We start from the raw sequence: 23,386 nt of genomic DNA, 5'->3' as shown, positions 1-23,386 counted from the left end.
TCAGAAAAAATGGGAATGATAATGAATATTGGATAACAAAGCTGCTGAGATGCTAGACTAAATTTTGTTTGTCAATATGTAACGTACTGAAATCCTCTTTACACTGTCATGTCACTCTCACTAAATGATATAGTTTTATGTTAGTCAAAGAGGATCCTGGTCTGTCCATTTGTCCTTCCAAAAGATGCCTTGGTAGTCTGTGGTCGCAAGATTCTTAAACCTTAGGACACAGTGGAAATGAGTAACAGATTGCCATTTTAATTCAGATAGAAGATTTTCCACTCTCCTTGGACAGAAATGTTTCTGCTTCTGTGTCTCCAGATCTTCATTTTGCCTACTGTCACTTATCGGGTGAATCTCTTTCTAGAGGTACAGTGGTATGATGTTTGGATACCTGTGAAATATTTCAGCATCTTTCAGAATGAAAACCACTGTGAACAAAATAAGCACATGCAGGTGTACATAAATACATAGTATATTTTGGGAATAATCTGCTAGAAATTTAGATTTTGAGATCATTAGCATTAGTTTTAGTCTGAGTGCAGCACTATTAACTTGAAAGAGACTACAGCTATACTTTATTCTCATCTTTGCAACTGTTAGTCTATAATTAATGTGGGGAATAACCAAGGAGACACTCAGCACAACTTATATTTCCATCTCGTTAGGGTCTGGGTTTAGTAATATTTTCTCTTCATTGAGGAATGGTTTGTGTTTTATTAGGTCAGTGAACCATTGCAGTGCATATATAAATTATGCTGTTGAGCAGCTTTCTTGTCATGCCTGAATAAGAAGTGAAAGAAGATTCTCATATACATTGTTTTCCTCTGTTGATTATTTTTGCAGCTTCTGTGCTTGTGTTATGACCTGCCATTTAGGCATGTTTTCATTGCTCTGAGTGGGTTACGCCATTGCCTATGCTTGATGCAATTTGGTTTGTTTTTCTGTGTACAAAGAAAAAGGGAGATTTGGGCAGTGTAATTGAAGAGAACCACAGTGAAATGGGAGGCAGTTTCAAGCCAAGAAAAAGAACAGGAGCGAGCCACTGTGGCACAGCTGATAACCCAGCTGAAGAATGAGGAGCTCCTCCTTAGAATGTACCTGCCTCAGTTGGGAGCCCTGTCAGTGATTTCAGAAGAGGGCTGCTGTCTGCGTTGGCATGGTACTAATCTGTTATTCATAGTATTATTATCTTCCTTAGAGAGTAAGCTAGGGCTTATTTGGGAATAAATGTTGGGAAGGATTGTCTTGCCAATGTCTTTTTGTGGATAAACAGAGAACATTAATCTCCAGAATTGTCCATCTTTGGGCTTTTTAAGGGGCAAATCCCACATCCCTTTTTTAAGAGCAGACATTTTCTAAATATTTTAGTTGGAAATAGATACCAAAAATTATTGTTACTTAAATCAATTTGTGGAAAAAAACACTTACCCTGACACAGAAACTCACTATAAAGAGAAATGTAGTAATTCAGGAATCCACGCTATTTTAGTTTAGGTATGCGTTTACATACAGCAGCAGATCTGACACATTCATTTAATGCATTTAAGATACAAGTAAAGAAAAATTGGCTCAAAACCTAGATTTCCTACTCTAGTAAAACTTAAATGCAGTCTGTGAATGTTTTGCTAGGGAATGAATAAAAATGTAATAAGGCCTTTTGGCTTCTTATTTAGGATATATATTCATCTTTTACTGAAACGGATCCTTGTAATTTTTCTGAAAAATAAATATAGAGACAATTATATGTGCTCAAAGCCCCTATGAAAATAAATGCACCAGCTACATACGTATGAACAAAATGTAGCTTTTAAGTAAGATCAGCTAAGGGTTTTGTCACAAATCCTTACTAAGAGTGAGCAGAGAGTAGCACTGCTCCAAGAGCGGACCACAAACCAGATTGTGCCCTGAGTCACTGTCTTCCATTTGGCTCTCTCCTTTTCCCCAGGAAGTCAGAGTGTCCCCATTTTTCCCAGGCAAGATGCAAAGATTATTTTGTGTTCAGCTGAGTGGAAAAGATAGTAGTAGCCCTGAAGTTTCTTTTTTCTGCTTCTGTTCTATATCCTGTGCAAGTATCTACCTGTATCCTGCACTGTGTATCTACCAGACCTGCCAATCTTTCTACTCCTGTCAGTAGAACTACTGCTTTTAGCAGTAAGTTACAAGTCTCTGCTATGAGCAGCTATTTCCTTATTTCCAGACACCCAATGTCACGGGGTATGGGAAATCTTGGACAAACAGTTGTTGCTCATGAGCCCAGCCATGACATGTGAAAGTTTAAAAACAAATTATTTTTCATTTACTTAGATTACATTCATGGGTTGTTTCCTGTTCAGTTATGTGGGAGGGTATGCTGGACATCTTGTTAGCAAGCTGGCTGATTTTAGATGGCTTGAATCAGTCTGTCTGCTCAATGAAGATATTCCTGAGAATATATTGCCAGTTGTCAAAATGATAAGTTGCTGGAGGTGTAATTTTTCGAGCAATAGAACTTCTGCTTGTGCCGCTCACCAGGCAGCAATCTACACAAACTTCACATGGGAAGGCTGGAATACAGGAAGTCAGTGACTTTCTCAATCTGACATTGCTTGGCAAAAAGTTGCCTTTGAAAGCCAATGTTCACGTTTCCAGATTAGTTTGTCTCTAGCTCTCATGCAATAAAATCCTCATGTTACTGAGAAGGAAAAAGAGGGACGAGAGGAAAGCAGAGCTGGAAGACTGAAAGTGAGTTACATTGTGCACTGTGACTGACTATAAATCCTGCCTGCAGGAATTTACTGGAATGGAGAAATAGTTATCTGCTAACTTTGAGTTCCAATCTGCAAAGTCCACATGTCAGTGTAATGATTTATGTGATATAAAGTCTGCATGATTGGGCCTGACAGTATAAAATACCTGTGCGTAGCAAGGTAGCCTCTGTTTTAACACAGTATGTAAAACCTAGATAGCTTGGCTGGGAGACAAGTGGCAAGAAGGTATGCTGCTCTAAGAGAAATCAGAGGTCAGCCTGCAGGTTTGCTTGGTATTCAGGAGAAGGGAGGAGGAGGATGTTCGGCATTGTTCTCCAGTGACCTTTGCTTGCTGATGAGCCCCAGAGGGAGCTGTGTCTAGCTTTTTCGCTCAGAGATGAACTCACTAGAAGTAGATAGCAGCGAAGAAGGAATAAATGTGTGGTCCCATGAATACCTCCATTTCTCTCCCCTTCTCTTTACTCCAGCCCTTCATAAGAAAAGTAAACTCAGCTTTTATTAGCTTTCCTTTTTCAAAGAATTGTTTAAAAGGAGTCCTGCAAAAACACATATAACAAATGAATGGAATCTGACCTATCTTCTTTGCCTTTGATTTTTTGTAAGAATGTGATAGAAATCAGTGTGAACACTGTGTGAAAGCCTCATGAAAAGTAGTGAAATTCCAGGACTGTTACAGCTGTGCATTTTTTCAAAAGAGAATTAAAAAACCCACAAGTAGCTGTTCTTTATTATTAAAGCAGAGTATGTTTGTTTGATGCAAAATTGATCCAGAAGTATATTTTATTTTGAGATACTGCCAGCATTTGCTTCTTTATGCTCAACAAGACTGATTACATTGAAAGCAATTCTTAGCAAGTGAGGATACAAGGTTGTTGTACAATTGCTGATGCATAACCACACATTTCATTGTCAGTTCTGACACCCGCTCGTTCTGGGTGTGGGTGTCAGGTTTGCATAATCACCGTGCAGTTATTTAGTAAACACACCAGGCAAATCCTTCTCTCTCAGCTGGCAGCCAATAAGACTTGGTTGATTTACACATTTTGGGAGACAATGTTTATTTACATAAAGAACGAACATAAACTTTCAGGCTGAATGCCTTTCTCCATACACTAAGGAAACAAGAGAAAGCCTGCGTAGCAAAGGCATGGTGTCTCCTCCCTGACTTGCAAGCTTTTAGCTGTCAGATAGACATTAGAAATAACAAATTGTGTGAGAGTTGAAGTGAAAATCCCAAGGCATATTGTTATATATTTCAAAGAAACCAACAGCAACTTTGGGCTCGATTTAGAAATAACTTGTGTTTAGTTGGCTGACATAGCTCTTAGTTTTAATTATGTCCTTCATTTAAGAACCTGAAGCTGCCAAAAGCAAACAGAAGCTTTTGTTTCTCAGTCCATGCTGGTGACATATTAGAAGGAAAAAGAAGTGTCTAAAAACAGTGGAAACAGTGCCAAAATATCCAGGGACAAGTACTCAAAAAACTGATTGGACTTATTCTTTTCTTTGCCTCTAGACATTGTTCCTACCTAAAACTGAGTAAAGCTTGTGCTATGACAAATATGCAATTTGTTTAGATTATTCTGTTATTTCACTTACGAATTTTAAGGTGTCTTTCTACTATATTTGTTAAGATGAAAGAAATACTTCTGACAATTATGGGCTAAAGAGACACCCACAACTATTAGTATTTTTTTTTGACTCAGCAGAAGGGCAAGTGTCTGTCCCACTTGACTGGCTGCTACATACATCTGAGTTCCAAGATTCTTGGGTTAACACATTAGGCAAAACCTTAATGTGCGAATTGCCTCCGAGATCCTAGCGTTTCCAGCTTCCGTGACTTCGTGTAGCTCCACCAAAGCAGTCAGCCAACAGCTTGTAACAGTACCATGAGCCTGCAAACTGTAGTATCCCTGCTGTTACCATGGCTGCACTGGGAGCTTGGAAACTGCATGGTGGGGAATTTCCCGCTTGCTCTAACTCCAAGTCAGAGCATATTAAAGCTTTCAGGTTTGTTTATGCAATTCATACCGCTTTTAGGTTTATTAATGCAATTCATACCACTTTTAGTAGATTTCAGAGGTACCTGTGTATAACCTGTGTACTGTTGTGTATGAACAGTGGCAAAGCTGAAAAGCATGCTGATTTCAAGCATTGGCTGCAGGCTCAGGAAGATAATGCTTTACTTTGGATCATTGTTTCTGAAAAGAACATTTCTCAGGGTTTCTGCTTCATAGGAAATTTCCAAAACAGCAAGTATTTTCCAGATCTAAATATATATCAGGCTACTCTATATGGAATACATAGTCAGGAAACATCTTCAGGCTTTTCTTTGATAATCTTAAGTTTATTCACTCAACCTTGGTCGGTTTTGTTAGGCAGGTATTAAATCCTCCCAAAATTTCCCAGATTAGAGACTGGATGTAAGTCCATAGTGAAGCTGATACACTGTGAGAGCTTGGGAGAAACTATTCTAGAAGTGCACAAGGACTTTAGGACTCTGGAAGTTCATATTCAGAAAGCAAAGAGAATTAAAATAATGATGAAACCACTCACAAGGAATTGTTTTTCTCAGAATCATAACATTCCTCGTCCTGGCTAAGCCAGCTGTGCATCGCTCAGCATGGGGTAACCTGGCAGCAGTCAGTGCTTTGGATACTACTGAGCTATGACTTGGGCCACAGATTCACCTTGGAGTTCCTCTGAAATTGAGATAAATTGTCCCAGTGATTTGCAAATCATCAGGAGCTGTTGCAGTATTATAAAGTAATATTCAGTAAACTTTGTTTCTAGTTATAGTTTTGCTGTTGTCATATATGTATTCTTTTCCTTACTCTTTGTGCAAAGATATTATGACTCCATGTAATTACCATAGCCAGTAATAAATCCTGAACAAAATTATAATTCTTACCCAGGGCACAGCTGTATTTCATAGGGTCCTTAAGGGCAAACAGGAAAGACTCTTAAATCCTGAGAAAACCCTCTCTACCAATTAGTAATCTACTGTTCTCATTCTGATTCTTTCCTTCCCATATTCTCACTGTCACTGTTTCCAGGAAGGTTGCTACAAGCACTGCATTGATACTTCTCTCAGGGTGATTCCCGAATGCTCAAGCACATAGCCTGTAGGCCTGAGCTTATCTTTACAGAATCAGCTGCCAAGGCAGCCACAGGATTATCAAAATCCCACTTGTCATTATAAATCATCACTATTTGATAAATGTATAAAAAATCTATATGTTTCCAGCAATACTGCAAATGAGACAGAATGAGCTATATGCCATGTTACCACTTTTTGAAACTTGAAATGGATATTGTAGTACTTTTCCCATTTTATTTAAGAAAAACGAGTGGGGAACTGGAACTTCTTTATTCTAGCAAATTATTTTCCACTTTTTCATTTGTGCGTGTGTGCAACTGAGTTAGGAATACACCTCTATGTATATACTTCTAGCCCTTAAATGTGTGCCAGGTATGCTGCCTGATCCATCCATCAGGTCACAGCCTAAGCCGTACCTGAAAGAGGTATGCAATGCCTTTGGCATCTGAACTTTGAAAGGTATTGGATTGAGGGCAGCCTCCAAATGACATGACCGCTAGTTTACTCTGTTTTGTTGGTTGGCAGAGGTGTGTGGAGGACAGCTGAGACTCATTTCTGCCATGTCCTTTTCTGCAATTCTTTGTTCAAGAGACTGGGAGCTGAGAAATCTGGATCCTGTGACAGGTCCAGGTTAAGACCTTTACCCCATGGAGAGAAAGAGACTATGTCATATGACATTGGTGATAAGACATCTAGCTCTTATAGCAACTGCTTCCTGTGAAACCTTGTGAATAACCTTACTTGTTTCTGCATATCATGATACAAGTCTCGTGTGCAGTGAGTTCTGAACAAGAAACAAAATAGCATATTAAGCAACCATTTTTACCTGTTAATAGTCAGTGGTGGGTAAGGAGGAAGTAAACAGTACAATCTGCTTTTTACTTGTTCAGGCTTCTCTTCATTCATTGCGGACACCAGTCCTTTGTTAAAGTTTTTATAACATTAAGCTAAATAAAGCAGACTATATATTGGTTGTTGGGGTGGAATGGAGGCTCAGATAAGACAAACAAAAATATTTTCATTGTGTCAGGAAGCTTTGTTGCAAAATATTATACCAAGATGGGAAACAAAACCTCAAAAACTTACTGAAAGGGGAAAGAAACACACGGTGGGTTGGTAGCAGTGGACCATTTAGGGGAATGCTTTCCTAGAACTGCAATCTTGATCAACTCTTATTTTCTCTGATCTGTCTTGAGATACGGTAGTATGTTTAAAGCTGGAAACAGTGCTTTTTAAATGTTTTCTAACCTCAAAAACAACTTGCCAAACATAAGGGTTTTTTTTCCTCCTTTCTTCCCTCCAGCTTGTTCCTGCCAGAACAGACTATTCAATTGTATACTTTGCAGCCAGGCAGAACTGTGCATCATGATTCTCTCAGCTGAAGGAGAGGAGAGCTGTAGCATGGGAACTGAGAGGGCTTTTGTTGCTGGAAGGAATTTTTTTACTAGCTTTTTTCTCTGTGTGTGAGAGACATAAAGTGCTCTGGAAATGTACAGATTCTTCCTGCCAAGAATGGTTGTTTTCACAGCTCCCCTTTTGCCAATTTCAAACTGGTTAAGAAATGATAAAAAAAAAAAAAAAAGTTTTCACATACATATCGTAAACTCCCTGGGTGACAAGTATTGTTGAGCAATAGAGTTTGTAAAAGTGCCAAAATAGCCTGTTTCCCCGTAAGAATAGAGGAGTCGAATATGAATACCAGTGCTAAGGTGAAGAGGGAGTTTTCAGTGACAAGAACAAAGGCAAGGCTGAAGCATTATTAGCCAACTGTATTAATTAAGCTAGAAGTATGATGTTTTGACATTTTTAAGGATTTCAGTCAGCTGTTCTGCCTTTGGCTTTAAGTTTTTTCCCCAAACTCTTTATTGCAAAATAATTAGATCATCTCCAAATACAATGTCAATCTAAATTCATGAAGTATATAGAGAGGATTCCAGTAAAACATTCTACTCCCAACATTTACTTGACATAATGGTATTTTAATTAACAGGTTGGCTTTATACCTAGAGCATACTTAGAGTAGTGCTATACGTGCTGTGATACAAATGGAGAAGATTAGAGCAAATCCAATTAATCCAAACTAAATGTTCTACTTAACATGCATGGAAAGGGGAAGAAACTGTTTATGAGTCAGAGAACACTGGAGAGTAAAGGGAAGTCCTGTAACTTACTTTTCTGGCACCTTCTGCCCATGTAACCCTCAGTACAGGAGCACACGTTGGTTCGAACACAGTGAGCACCGTTCTTACAAGGAGGAATGCAAACAGCTAATGAAAGGAAAGAAAAACAGTTTGATGCACTGAAATCATGCAAGGTATTAATGTTGCCTAATTTAGGTGTACCTAATGTACCTTATTTAGGTGCCTCTTGGAGGAGCAGTTTGCAAAGGCTCTTTATTTAGTCAGGGTAGAGAAGGTGTCCCTCCAAAGGGTGATTCAGGGCAGATGCCTTGCAGGAGGCTCCCAGTTCTTTCCCTTGTTCGCAGAAGAATTGTGGGAGAGTAGTCCTAGTGCCTAAGGGTCTTGGTTAGGTACCTGGAGTTAAACTGTGGGACTACGCCACAGAATTTCTTTGGTCTTTGAAATACAGAATAATGTTTGATATTTGCTAACCTTGTTTTGGCACTATTTCTTCTCTCTTTCTCAGTGAAGCAGAGTTGAGGGCTTTGCTTTTCTTCAGCATCCTTCAACTCTCTCCCCGTATCACTTCCATATCCCACAAATGTGGAGATTTATTTTCAAGTTTTAGTCTAAACAAGAACATTTAAGGATAAAAATTCCAAATCACCTAGATGCTGAAAGTCACTTTCCATGTCAAATGTCAAGAGAAGGATCATATGATTACTGAGTCCATATTATTTTTACTCTCTCCTTCACCCCCAACATCACAAAAATGAAGAACTTCCAGCAAGCTCCAATTACAATTAAGTTTTTGAGTGTGAATTATTTACTTGCAAAAATATGTATTAGGATTGAATTCATCTAGGAATGCCAGAAAAAAGAGAAAAAACACCTTTAATATTGAAATAATTCAATTTTGCTAATAACACTGTACTTATGTGCCAAGATTCAAATGAGGATATAAAAGCCATCTTCAAAAGATGCAGAGCACGTGGTATAAGCACTGCAGTTTTCCAGCTATTTGAACCCTAAGCAGTAGCTCCTCTCTTGTGTCTATTCTGTTTGGGCTAATGAATAGTTAAAATATTCATTAATTTTGGATTGGTGTCTGTAGCGCAAGTGATCAGACCAAAAAGCCCAAGGTACTGTTAGCCTCAGTTTAGATCCCTCCCCTTTAGGACATGGATTCAAAATTAGGTCCCTGCTTTAACTGAGGCAGAGTGATATCTGATCACGTATTTGAACAGGGCTCTGAAGAAGTCCTGTGTAAGTCTCCCATGCACTGGGCTCCCGAATGGTCGAGTGGGTGATGCTGGGAGGCCTGTTTGAAGAACAAATTTTTGGGGGGGCTCTGACACACAGTACAGTACACTACAGAGTCAGCAAAATGAGCAAAGTAGAACCATGTTTTAAACTTTAAATATATAGTTGCTAATTAGTGATATCACTTACTTCAGATAGTTTTAGATTAATTGTTTAGTTGTCATCAATGCCATCATGAATAAGTGCTTACTCCTTTGCAATACCTTTAAGAACAGTTTAATGCAGATTTATGACAGACTCTAACATCAAAGGAGCACACAGGGAGTTACGACAAGGAAAATCTCTGGATATACTGCATGCAGTGGCAGGCAATGATATAGGCTGCTGTTTATATTTTAAGCCTGGATCCTTTATCAACATGATAAATAGAACTTTCTTACCTCTCTGGCACTGTGGTCCGTAAAATCCATAAGGACACATGCACGTATTTGGCCGTACACAGATTCCTCCATTTAAACACACAGGATTGCACACAGCTGTATGTAAATATAGGATAAATCTATTAATCTCTTATCATTAAAAAATCTTTTTAGAGTAGGGACACCTTTGCTGCTACACCTGTCATTAGCATAAATATTTTGGTAATATTTGGACAAATTTCACACTGTCTTGGCTGGTCAATTGTACAGTGCTGTGGCATTTTTACATTGTTGTCACAGTGGAAGCATTTCAGTGGTGTTTTAGCATAGCTTTGGGGATGAAATAAAACAGAATTTGATAGCTTATTTCTGATGTCTTCCTGTGATTTGCATAGTTCATCTGCTTTCACTTTAGTATCCTGACCAACGCAGTAAAACGTAGTCCCATTACCCTTAGCTTGGTAACCTGGAGATATTAACCATTTGCTGCTTTGTCGGAATTGAGCAGAACATAGTGGCATTTCAGGGAGGCTGAATAGGTATGCACAGCAAAACCTCCATTTGTTCTGCCTCATTTAAATGCCAGGTCCCACTACATACTGCCTCATGCATCACCAACAAAGCCACTGGCTGAGCCCTCCTTGCCTGTTTATTTATCTGTTATTACTGTTGCTGATATAACAGGCATTGGGAATTAAAAACTGTCTTGCATATTTCTATGTGGCAAATACCTGACTGAGTGTTGAAAAAAAAAATGTTTGAATTGTGAAATCATCTGATTTAGTTGGGAAGTCACTGTGTGCAAAATAAGGATTCTGATACAGTTTCCTTTACAAAGTAGAATGACATTTTAAAGCAGTGATTTTCCTTCTATTCCTTTTGTCTTTCAGTGTCTTACAGAATAGCTCATTGAATAAATTAAATAAATGTAAGCTTAAATAAATTAAGGGTCACTAAAATGTTTCAGATGAACTAAAGGAGAAATAAAACGTCAATTTAGAAAGAAAAAAACATGAAATTGTAGTCTAGATGACACGATTTTCAGACTAAGTAGCAATCACTTATAAAATCAAAATTGTCTTCATTCGTTGCCAATAGTGACTTTGAATTAGGTGCCTCATTGTCATAACTAGTTCACAGATGTTCACACTCTGTCAGTGCTTACATTTCCATTGGTGAAGTCCCCTAAGAACCTGTATTTTTGCTGCTATATATGCCTGCACCCAGAGATTCCTATGTTCTGGGGGTGCCTCACTTTAGGAAGGAAATCCCAACAGGCTTCCCAAAATACTCTGTCTAGTGCAACAAAACAGTGCCAGAGCAGTGAGTGTGAAAGCCTTTCATCTAAGGTATTGTCAGACAAACAAATCTCTGGCAGGAAAAAGAGGAGGTAGTGGGAACCGGAGTAGCTAGTGGCAATACAAGTCATTTACTGTGCGTCTTAGCTGGGTTAGTTTATGTGTCCTCAACAGTTCTGTCATATGAACACTTACAGGAAGAGCAATCTCAGGAGAAGGGGGTTAGAATGACCTCTCTCATCTTCCAAGAAAGATAGTGGAGGCTGAAAGTGTCTTTTAAGTCATTTAGTAGTTGCTATGGCATAGGCAAAATGCCTCCATAGCCTTGAGGTTTGGAACTTACTAAGGTAGTCCTCATGCCTGCTCCTTTAAGATTTCAGTATTTTGCATGACTTGTCCCAGGTAGCATCTAGGCCCCAAGAAAAAGGTCTGAGCCAAATCTATTCAAAATAGGCTTCAAAACTGTGAGTCCTGACTAGAAATAGATACCTAATTCCAATCCTCACCTTGCCATTTTGTACTGACTGATGGAGGTGACTTTTACCTGAGTGCATGCATTGCTGTGAATGCCTTGCAGGTACTCTACAGGTATTAAAGGCACCCAGGAGAAATAGTGTGAATTTTGGGAGGCAGCAGGTTATTTAACTTTAGGTGGTGAATGGTTAAGCTCTTCTTGTGAACCTTTTTTTTTTCTGTCTTCTATAGTCACAAGCCCTCTTCTGGAATGGCAAAATTGAGTGCAAGAACTGGACCAAAAGAAAACTAGTAGTGTGATACAGTTGCTGACAGCTTATCTTTTAAGGTTCTTTTTTTTTTTTTCCCTTTAATTATGCAGTATTAATCAGGACTCCTTATATAGCTGCTAACTTAGCAGCGGAAGTCACATTTGCTTGCTTAAAGTGTCTTCCTAACTTAAACAGCCCTCATTCTATTCCTGTCTTCATAAACTTCATTTCTAAGTTCAGATTTGAATGTATCCTGTTAAAAATAACCAAAAATCAAACTGTCTTCCTTTCTCCTCCACCAACATACCCTGGGATAAATGCGTAGGGTTAAAATGGAAGTTGAACAGATCATGAGCAGTGCAGGCTTTTACATTGCCTTCTTCTCCACCACTGAGGCATTGCAGGTATGGGGCAGGATTCATTCTTCAACCTCTCTGTGGACAAAGCCAACAAGGCTATGGCGATTTTTTAAGCATCTCTGCTATGATTCTAAATCAACATATCTCCAAAATCTCCCATGAGAATTATTCTTGTTTGCAGAAGCTACCAAAGAGCTAGTAAGCTAGTAGACTCTGAAATGTTTATTAGCTTTATTTTAATTCTTATGCACGTTAGTCAGAATAAACTTGAGAATCACATGAGCTTAAAAAAGCCTGCAGAACCCTGCTTCTTGTGGCTTTCCAGTATGTGACCCTGAGGTTGAGGTAAACATCTAAACTTAAGAATACTTATATAAACCCAAAGTCTTTCAACATTTTGCCCTTTGCAAAGTCCCCGGTGTTAATTGTTAAAGCAGTTCCACTACAATCACTGAACTGCACCAATCGCATGGATTTCAGGCAACAAAAAGAATGACAGGTTGGTGATTTCTCGCCACATACCCGTTTCGCAAGATGGGCTGCTCCATCCATTTTTGCATTTGCACTCATCTGGTGACACACAGATCCCACCGTTGTGACAGTGCCTGTTACAAACCACTAGAAAACAGGCAAAAGATCAAGTTCAGAATCTCTTACCTGTAACTACTGACACAGATCCTAAAGCTGCTCTGCTACAGCAAAGAAACCAATGGTGTTACTCCGAGATGTAAGCTGAGATGAGTCTGTCCCTTCCTTTCTCTTTCTTATTCATTCTTTTCATCAGAAGTCTTGCATCTAAAATACTTCGCTTTTTAAGTATTCCAGCTATCCTGGTTCAGAGATAAAATTATATTCCCGTCAAGGGCAAGCTGATATTTAAATCAGCAGAGAGCACTGCAATAAAGAAACTGTATATGTTTTGCCATTCAACTAATATAGAAGGGTTTGAAGGCTGATTTTTTTCCAGATGCTCTATATATTGAACCTCTTTTGTTACTTGTATTGCACAATAACATGACTCTTAATAGGTATGGTTGTCTTTTTGTGTTCTCAAAATTAGCGTTACTGCATTCACTCACACAATCTTGAATTTCATAAATGTTACTATAAATAATACAGAGTTTTTTGCTTGTTTGTTTTTCCAGAAGCACTTTTATGTAGAAAATGTTGATATAGATGTGCATATTTTTACATAATACAACTACGCTGCTGGTAAAAAAATGCTCAGAAATAGTTTAGCTAGTATATTACTTCAATATATTATACTTTGATTTCCTTGCTGTATTCAATCATCATTTTGAGGGGAAATACAGAAAAGTAAATAGACTTTTTGTGTCTTATCATTTTCTGCAAATTCAGACATGTAATGAAAAGAAAAAGCCTGAATGAATTCATACATACTTGTTTCACATCGAGGACCAACAAATCCATAGGCACAAGAACAAGTATTTTGAGATACACAGGTTCCTCCATGCTCACATGGTGGATCACACAGCACTACAAGAAGTATGAGCGAAATAAAACATGAGAAAAAGAATACAGTTCAAATATTACATTCTTTGTGGTTATGAGCACAATACTTATTACTACTTTCCACATGCCGTTTTATTAATCCAACAAGCAATTTGGCTACTGAGGAAAACACTAAAGGTTAATAATACAGCACTAACTAATGAGTAGCCATATAATGTCTGCAAGGGAATGATTTTAACATAATCATGTTGTTTAACTTCTGAGCATGTACACTTTTAAGTACACATTTTTGAAGTCCAAAGATGGACAAAGTACAAACGTAGTTTGTAATACGAAATACCTTACCCTTCCTTCTCTACAAATGTGCCTTGTGGGTGTTCAGTAAGCCTTAAAAGGTGTCAGAAGTTATTCTAAACCAGAGATGAAGTGTTTCCTCTGAATACAAAAGAGTTGTAAGGAGTCTGTCAGCAAAATGGCAACCATTTAAGCAACAGTTTAAATTTTTAATAGGCAGTGTGAGGTCTGCAGACAAAGCTGTAAGTTAGGTAATGATTTCTCAACACATTGCAATAAGCAATGTCATTGTTTGGAAGAAGATGAGGAGGGGCATTGCACAAACTTGGAAAGTACTGCAGCTTTAGAGACAATTTTTTGTGGGAAACATTGTTTTGTATTTAAATGTTGGTCATTAGGAGTCAGGCAATAAACTCATCTCTTAAAGATATGAATTTAGGGAACTGTGTAGGGGGTTTCACGTTGCTTAGCTTATGTACTTAATTAAATTAGGGAGCTGTTTTCTTTGAGGACTCTATATACTTAATAGAGAGACAGAGTCTCTTCCAGAGACTGAGTCAGACCTGGAGGCTGATTTAGGGACTGAGGAAGAGCATTTCTAATGGCATTAGTTGTGTGGGGGGCCTGGAAGGGTAAGCCTCTTGAACATAGACATCTAAAGCAGATGCCTAAAGTTTTGCATCATGAATACCTCTATCTGTAACCCCCTAATAAGAAGTAGTTCTGTATGTGAAGTACAGGAGAGTAAGACAGAAGAAACTGCTGTAGGAAGGCCACTGAAACTTATAAAATACTGTGCGCAGGAGCAGAATAAGGCTTATGTGTTAGCTGGCTCCCACTTAAGCCTTTTGACAAATACATTACAGAATGAAAAATACCTATCCATGTGCATGGGAAGTGAAGGCAGAGAAAAATACTGTACTTTGACACACTTTACTGGCAGAATTGTACCCTTTGTAATGGGTATGAAGCTAAGCAACGTTATTCCAAGGAAAATGCATAATAAGGAAAGAAACCAAAGAGATTTGAAAGAAAATGTCATTTCAAGTATTGCTACAAGAGGAAAAAAACAAACCTAGTACAATTTGTTCTTAAAACTGTGAAGTTTTGAGAGTACAGTTTTGGACTGCATAATTGAAAAACTGCATGAAGGACAGATACTTGTGGCACTAGATAATTTCAATGAAGTTCATCCATGGAAGGCCTCCCCACCTCTTGTGTTTTCACCAAGACTTCACATAAAGCCATTGCACCTGAAGTTTGCAATTCAAAAAATTGTGAAAGCCGCCACAGATTTTTTAATTGCAGTTAAATAGACAAGCTCCAAGAAGGTACCTTTTAATAAACCATTTTGACACAAATAACATTAAAAAAAATCATTTGGTATTAGATCTGCTATTCAAGTATTTCAGTATTTAAATTTCCTGTTAGCATTCAGTTTTAACTCTGAAATTTTCAATTATGCATTAATATAACTTTAGGATTTGACATGACTGAGAACAGAAACTTCAGTAGATATAGTTTTGAGCTATACTATACATGCTGAGAATGACATTAAGCTAAATTAAGTTTTGATCTGGTGGGCTATAACGTTTAGACATTTCCTTTTCACCATGTGCTAGATTAAATTTGAAGTGTACATTGTAAAAAAAAATTCACATTTTCTGGACAACTAAACAGATTTGATTTAGATTCATTTCATTCAGCAGCTGTGTTAAATTTCCCCAAACAATCTTCTAGTTCAACCAGTAGTAGCTGTTGGAGTAGGCCAGAGGCTCAGATAGTTCAGGGCCTCAGATAGTAGGGCAAACAGCAGGTAGCAGTCTGTGTTGAAATGGAAAGTGGAAGAAAGGGAAAGAAACTGAAGCTGTTTCCAAACAAATTTGTTACTCCTTTTAAACTGCAGTACTATAATTATAAGCCATCTCTGCGTACTGTGGCTCACTTTAGACCTCACTGATGTCAATGACAGTCTTAATGCTTTCGAAGTAGAGTACTGACCTGTCCAATGCACAGACATGCATTTGAAATATCTTCATTTTTCTGTGCTTAGGTAAGCACAAACTTGCTTTCAAGGTTTTTGTTTAACAATTAGAAATTAACAGGAGGTAGAATTAGATCCTATTTTCTGCACGGAGACAGGCAGACACAACGACTAGGAAAAATATACCACTTTTTTTGAATATATGAAATGTGATTCTCTTTCCTGTGGTAAGATGGTTGCATAAAACCTCCAGGTGCCTAAGTGCTATGCCAAGCACAGTGGCATTCAAATATTCTTTTTTTCAGGGTGTTTGTAGGTAACACATAAAGTGAATGTGTCCATTTGAATAGATTACTTTCCATCTGGCCTTTATGCATTTTGAGATACATCTAAACTGTCAGAAAAGAACATAATATTTTGGATATTAAAACATTTAGCTCTTATTGTGACATTTAATAATAAAATGTTTAAAAATATTCTATTACTGCTGAATAGCAAAAGATAAAAGCTGAACACTCTGGCTGCAGTGAGAGAGGGAGAGTAATATTCACCTAGAAGGCATTTCCCTCAGTAATAGAAATATACTCTTTATGTCACATTCTTTTCCAAACTTCTGTCTTTCATCTTCTGGAATAAACATTTTTTTTTCCCATAAACATTTGCTAAATTGTACAAAAGAATTGCAGGGTTTTTATACTAAGCATTTTTGGATGGTGTAAAATAGCAGTAAAGAAAAAAGCATTGCTGCAAATGGTCAGTCTTCCTGTCAAATATATGTATGTTTATGTTTATAATTTAAAATCTGGAGGTGAGAAATTGAGAAGTCCATTATTGTTTTCTTTGAAAGTGCTTTTTGGAAAATATCCTGAAACTACTATTTTTCCATTAAAATACTTTGTGTTTATTTATTTATTTTAAGATGAGATCATGCACTTTTTATAGGTTTCTCCATGATAACTTCGGGGGTACTCAGAAATAGTACGTGCTGTGTTGTTTCTTCCATTTTGGATATCATAATCAGCAAATGCCTTGCAGGACAGACTTACTGCTTAATGTCTCAACAGTGAATAAACTGCCTATGCAGTCTAGCATGTGAGGTCCTGGATATACTTTATTAAAGGAAGGTTGTGAGCTTTGAGATCATGACCTGCAGTCCTGTTCAAAAACTTGTAAAAACAGTCAGATCGGGACAGACTTCATTGCAAGGAGCGTAGTATGCCTTGTGTTCATGTAATTATTGTCAGTTGTTTATTCTTTTATTTTCTCTCAAAGATACACAAACCTAGCCTCCTAAAGGTACAGATGAAGTTTTAAAATGTACAGTACAAGGGAGGGAACAAGAGGAAAAGAAAAAGAAAGATATGTTGAAGGCTAACCAGATTATCAGTTTTACTTTTGAATAGGTATGGATTGATCTTTTGCACTTAAGATACACAGAGGAAGGAAATAAGGCGCAAGTGTATAGCAACGGTGTGTAAATGACAAGTACAGACTTTTCAATTGGCAATCATCTTGCCATGGTAAAAAGCCAGTCCTGTTTCCACTACAGTAAGTGGGAAAAAATCTAAGCCACTGTAGATGTATCTTTAGATTCAGTTTCCCAACACCAGAGAAAGACAAGGTAGAAAGGACTGAAATCCACCACTGCCCTGATGGCTTTTGTTCAGTCACAGGAAATTGAAAAGTGCGGCACACAGAGATGTTCAACCAATCTTGGCTGACAGTCTTTGGGCATTGCTAAAGATGAGATATACGACCCTCATATATGTGTATCCCTTCTCTCGTACTTGCTCTAGGAATGTATTTGATCCCCAGATTTGAACAACTGTTCAACTACGTGGAAGAGTCATCCTGAACTACTTAGGCCATGAAATAGTGCTATTGTATAGCATCGGATTGGCAAGTCAGTAAAAATCAGTGGAAGTTTAGTGTCTTATTTAATTTAGTGTCTATTCTTGTTAATGCCTCTAATTACATGCTTGTATTTGGAGGTGTCTGGATGCTGAGGTAAGCCTACTGCCAAGCAACAATGTGTTTTTCCTTAGATGACAGCACAGTATGCTACAATCAAATCAAAGTCGGATGGACCTGGCAGGTCTGGCCAACCGTTTCAGTTTCAGCAATGTGTACTGGGAGTCGTATGTTCCATATGCCTTCCATGTGGGTTTTGACAGACTGGTGTGGATAAATCAAGTAACTAAGCTTGCAGACATTAAAGAACACATGTAAAATGATCACCTAATTAGATAAGCCACAAATTTTGTCTTATGCTGGGGCTTATGCCACTCAAAGACTGGAAAGTAGCGTATGCGTTGCTGCAGTATGCTGCACTATGTATATCCTATGCTATGCTTACCTACAAAGACTTCTGCTTTCTGAAGCCCGTGGTCCATAAGTTGCAGTGAAACTGTTCTGGACAATATCCCCATATTTTTCTCATGTATTGCTGGACATCTGCTGTTGGTAGGTATTGGCGATAGGGCATGAACTTTTGGTTTGATACGGTCTAATATGCTTTATGTGCGTAAAAATGTCATAACCGACTAATGTCAGCCACCTGATTTTTTTCCTTATTTCATCCATCTGTGCATCCTGAGATCGTAATACATTCCCAGCTACTTTGTCTTTCCTGTTATTTTGAAAATTATTTGGTTTGTATGGTTGTTTTGTAATGTCAAGGCAATGTTGTGTTTTCACTGCTTGAGCAGAAAGCATGACTGCCACCATTCTAGAGCACATTTCTCTCCCCTCAGAAAATAGTAAAATATGCCAGAATTCTACTGCCATAACATTTTAAAGAAAATACCTATTTCTAAAATAGCAAGACTTTATTCTTCATAGGATTCTGAGGTCTGAGGAACTGTTATGACTAATAAAAACCCAGACAATACGTCTTAACTGCCATCTAATCCAAAAGTTTTAAACAATTGCCTGTATTTTACAGAATTTAGTCTTTCACTTTTTAATTGTACAGTTTTAGTAACCAGACACTCCCTTTTTAACAAAGTTGGAGTTAAATAAAAACAAGGATGACCAAGAATTTGGTTTAAATTCTTATTTTTCTTCAGTCTTCAGGTTTAGGGCTCTTAGTTAGAAGCACAATAAAAATGCCCAGAGCAAAAGCTTTTGTTAGCTTCAACTCTGTTACAGAACGGAAAGGACATGTTCCACCTCAGGGAACCCGAAGGAGCCCAAGAAGTATAACAGCTGCTCTCAGACAGTAACATATGCACAGACCCTGGTAAAAAAAACAAGCCCAGGGAAAAGACAGCATTTTTTTCCTTATCCAGTGGATACAGTGTCTTTGAAAATGCAAGCATCCCTGTAGTAGAGTGGAGAACGGAAGCAGGACCGGGAGTAATTGCTCTAGGGTGACTGATGGCCCGCCAACAATATCCTAACAAACATTTCAGAGCATTAGCCTGTAATGTTACATAGTGATGTGTTTGTTACGCATTCCACTTTTAAGGTACTAGGCAAAGTATAAGAAACATTCTGAAAACAGTCCTGTTTGAACTAGTTATAAATTATTAAAGTACTAGGGCTTTTTTTTAATTCTGTTGGCATAGTGAGCTGAAAAATTTAAAGCTCCAGTAAAGCTCACACAAGTAGTGTGACACTTCTGCAGTGCTCTTTGAAAAGTGAAAGGCGCTGTCCTGTAAAACTGCTAAAAGTGTGTCATAATGATGTATTGGTTTTATGGTAGGTATCCTTGAAAAGAACACTTAGAGTGGAGAAGTTTGGTCCATTTAGCAACCTCCGTCATCCCCAGGGAACACTTAGCTAAGTTTATTCCATAAAGGCAAACGAGCACCTTTCGCAAGAGAAAAAGCAAGAGAATCCTCTGGACTACAGTAGGCCTTACTTTTACTTACTCTTTTTTATTGTGTAGGTAGGTGATATTGGCTTTCTCCCAAATGCTCTCCTGAATTGATGCATTTTTAGGCCTTGCACATTTAGCAGACTAGTCTTAACATTAGGCAACTAATAAATGATAATATTGCCTCTGCACAGGAAGACTTTTACAAACTGTGAACTTGACCAGCTGTAGGAAAGGGCATGAAAGTGATGCGTTGAGCCTTGAGGAAACCACTTCATCTCAGTTCATCTGCAGCGTAATTAGCTGAAGCCAGGAATTGTAGGAGAGTGAAGAATCTGTAATGCTTATTATGCCAAAGCAAGATGGCTAGAAGCAAGGTCCTACTTGTTACGTACCACAAAGTTGTCAGTAAGTAAGGAAGTGGTCTAAATGGAGATTTCTAAGAGCTGCTGAAAATATTTCAGTTTAGATGGCTAAATGTAAGCCAAATACAATGAAATCTAGCTGTGTGCTTCCAAAAGGAGGTAGAAGATTGGACCAGATGTTCCCCAGAGGTCTTTTCCAACTTGGATTTTCTGTGATTCTATGATTTTAATAGTAGGAAGAGAGTAGAGGGAAGAGACTTCTAATTACATCAGAAAGAGGAGAGTAAGGGGCTTGTCCAAAGTGATATGAATATTACAGAAATAAAATTCAGTCTGATTTAGTTTAGAAGAGAAATTCATTTTCAGGAAGCTTATTTTTTCCCAACCAGTTCTCCAAGCCTGATTTTGAACCTGTACAATTAATAAAAAAATCTACATTCTGGCACAAGATAAATATCATTCAGTAAAGTATTTATCTTCTTAGAGTTTTTTCAGACACTCTTATTAAACAAAGGTCACATTTCCCCAGGCTGCACAGGTTTTAAACCTTCATACTGATGGGCTCTTTCTTTTAGCCAGGTGAATTTCAATATCAAATACAGTGGTGACAACTCTCCACAAAGTGTCTGAGGCTGTAAGCATTTTTGCTCACTTGCCATGGATGTTGCATCAAAGCTTAAAGATTTCGCAAGATTTAGTCTCATCTGATCACTTGTTCAGTTTTCTGGTCTCTATTCTTAGACAGTATTGCTGTTTTGAGGGAAATCGGTACAATTGTGGCTGGATTGTCAGGTGCTAATAGCAGAGATTATGGCAGTCCTTAAAGCAAGGAATTATCCTCATCTTTCTATGTCCTGTCAGGATGAATCAGCTGCATTTGACGTGGGAAGAAACATGAACAGCTGGATGTGCAATGGATGTTCTGCTCACAGATCCAGGGGCGGAGGCATTTTGGGCCATGTTTCAGGACAGAAATAGGAAGGTGCACAGAGAGACGTGTGATGAAGCAGAATCACAGAGCAGACATGCTTGTTATTTAGTCAGGTGATATGGGGCAGTGGCAAGTGACACACAATGTTTGTGTATCATGTCACCAAACCTTGAGACAGTGAATGATGCTGGCAATAAAGTATTTCATCTTACGGACTTTCCAGACACATTTTCAGTAATACCAGTAATGGAAGAAAATACCTTGTCTTGTGAGACAGTAGAAGGCAGAGCTAGATTTATGTTTTAGGTATTATATTGATGGTCATACTAAATATATTTATACACGAAGCACCCATATGTGCGTATTTGTAAATACAGATAGGTACATATGCCTTGTGTTTGAGAGGTGGCCATTCTGCAGTCAGACTTGCTTTGGACTTGCCAAGACTTGGGGCTGCTTAGTACTTCCCCAGCCCCAGCTGTAAAGTAGGGGTCAAAGACAGGGTCTTTCTCATGCTGGTCTGCCTTAAGCCCTTTAAAAGGGACATTTCAGAAGTGTGCAAACAGGTGAAAACTGTAGCATCCTAGATTATAGTAGCCTTTTCTTATGCATTCTGTAATGTGTCTTCAGGTCTGCTCTGAGCTCCAAGGGCTGCAGTAGTATGAGGGGCTTTGCACCCCCCCCCGAAGATCTGCTCGTATCAGGGAGTCGCCAGGCGGTGCACAGAGCCTTGCGGTGCAGTGCACACCCCCTGACACCTCCATGCGACCTGCTGCTGTGTGTGTGTGGAACATGAGAAACCACATGCAAAAGAGAAATAGGTGGCACAAACACTTTTGTGTTGTGTTGCTAACAGTGAAAGGCCAATTAAGATATCAAATTATCAGAGGGATTTCAAGAAAAAGGCATAATTAATGATAACTAAGTCAGGGAATTCAATGTTTTAAAAATGCTTAAAAAATGACTATTGTTTGTAAGTCAATATATTATGAAAACCCTTCTGGTGCCATGCATTTCAGATGACAAGTTCAGTTTTGTATTTAGGATGTTAGATATTTAAAAGTAATTTTTAAGATAGCAGAATAGTTAGATTTTCCTAGAATACACATAGACAAATGGAATAAATTTTACTCTTGCCTTCAGAAGTTTTGTATGGTTTCAAATATAATGACTTCAGTAGGGTGAATCTGGCCTTAAGGAAGGGTAAGTAAGATCACAATCTGTCCCTGGTTTTAATAGGTTAGATATTATCAAATAAGTGTGTCATTTTGTAAGTAGAAATAACTTTTCTTGAGTTACAGAAGTTGGTTTATTGTTTTAAAATGTAATTGGCTTTGAAAACAAATATGATTCCACCTGGCAAAATCTCCAGCTTTTTAATAAAAATAATTATTTTGGGCAATGATTAGATTTGAAGTCATAAAAGAATTTGAAAAAGGATTCTTCCTCTTACCTTCACATATAGTTCCATTACCAGTGTATCCAGTAGGACAAGGCCCGCATTTAAATCCTCCATCTTTGGCTGGCTCACACTGCACGCCAGTGAAGCACAGCATATTTGCGCAAATGACTTTCTGATGTTGTGTCCCACTGATGGTTTTTGGTAGTTCCAGATGATCTCTTGCTATGCTTTGTGCTTTTCTGATTGCTGTGGTCTGTGCTGGAAGCCTTGCTTGGAAAACAGGCCCAAATGGGAGGTTAGCACTCAAGGGAGCTGTATCGAAAGAATAACCTGTTAAATGAAACGAGGAAGTAAGGCGTGATGCCAGGGGAGATGTTCTTTGCTGCTCTGTTCTGAAATCTTGGGATGGTTCAGATTTTGAGATTGTGACTCTGCTGAGCCACTTCCTAGGAGAATAGCCGTATTTGGAACGAATTCGCTGAACAGCATGCAGCCTTGTAAAGAATGAACTTGCATTTGTCTTGAGATGAGAAGAGACAGTCCGTATTATACCTGGTTTATTTTGTTTAAAATGAAGAGGGATATGGGTGATCATACTGACAGTTGCTGCTTTGGGTTCTGGTTCCTCGTGTGGAAGAAAAGTGTGTGTATCACTACTAATTTTTACTTTTTCAAGAAAAGGCTGTTTCTCAGGTAATATGGACTCCATATCACTTTTTTTTGCTGATGATGTCTCAGCCTGGGAAAACTTCCTTTTCATTGTAAAGGATGGAGTGCTAATGACTGTGGGGTTTCTTCCCAGAAGATATGTGGTTTCTTGTCTTGGAATTTGGGTTTGGGAAAGAAAGGAATAATTATTTCTTGGTATCTGTAAAGCATCTTCCTGGTGAGAACCTGTAGCACCATCACTGTTTCTTCCAGCAATATCCAAATGGCTTTGGGAAGATCTTGAAACTAGAGCAGAAGGGAGATAAATATGTTAGTCAGATTTGCTGCTCTAGAGTTTTAAGGGAACCACAATGATTCTGTAGCTTATGAACAAACAACAGACCATCAATTCTGGATGTAAAAGAGTTAATTTAT

General features: G+C 38.2%; 1 protein-coding gene across 2 annotated transcripts in view; it reads right to left on the bottom strand.

The window, feature by feature from the left end:
* Positions 1 to 23,386, bottom strand: part of LOC112997447 (von Willebrand factor D and EGF domain-containing protein-like) — a 186,053-nt gene that overhangs the window by 23,177 nt on the left and 139,490 nt on the right. For both annotated transcript variants that reach the window (XM_026123472.2, XM_064514606.1), the window contains exons 21-25: positions 22,355 to 23,257; positions 13,436 to 13,531; positions 12,557 to 12,652; positions 9,674 to 9,769; positions 8,022 to 8,117 (exon numbers count right to left, since the gene is read on the bottom strand). In XM_026123472.2, coding sequence (XP_025979257.2) covers positions 8,022 to 8,117; positions 9,674 to 9,769; positions 12,557 to 12,652; positions 13,436 to 13,531; positions 22,355 to 23,257 — 1,287 coding nt within the window. The remainder of the gene's footprint in view (positions 1 to 8,021; positions 8,118 to 9,673; positions 9,770 to 12,556; positions 12,653 to 13,435; positions 13,532 to 22,354; positions 23,258 to 23,386) is intronic.

Source organism: Dromaius novaehollandiae, chromosome 7, assembly GCF_036370855.1.
Source record: "Dromaius novaehollandiae isolate bDroNov1 chromosome 7, bDroNov1.hap1, whole genome shotgun sequence".
NCBI classification, from domain to species: Eukaryota; Metazoa; Chordata; class Aves; order Casuariiformes; family Dromaiidae; genus Dromaius; species Dromaius novaehollandiae.
This window is presented reverse-complemented; position numbering and strand designations above follow the sequence as displayed.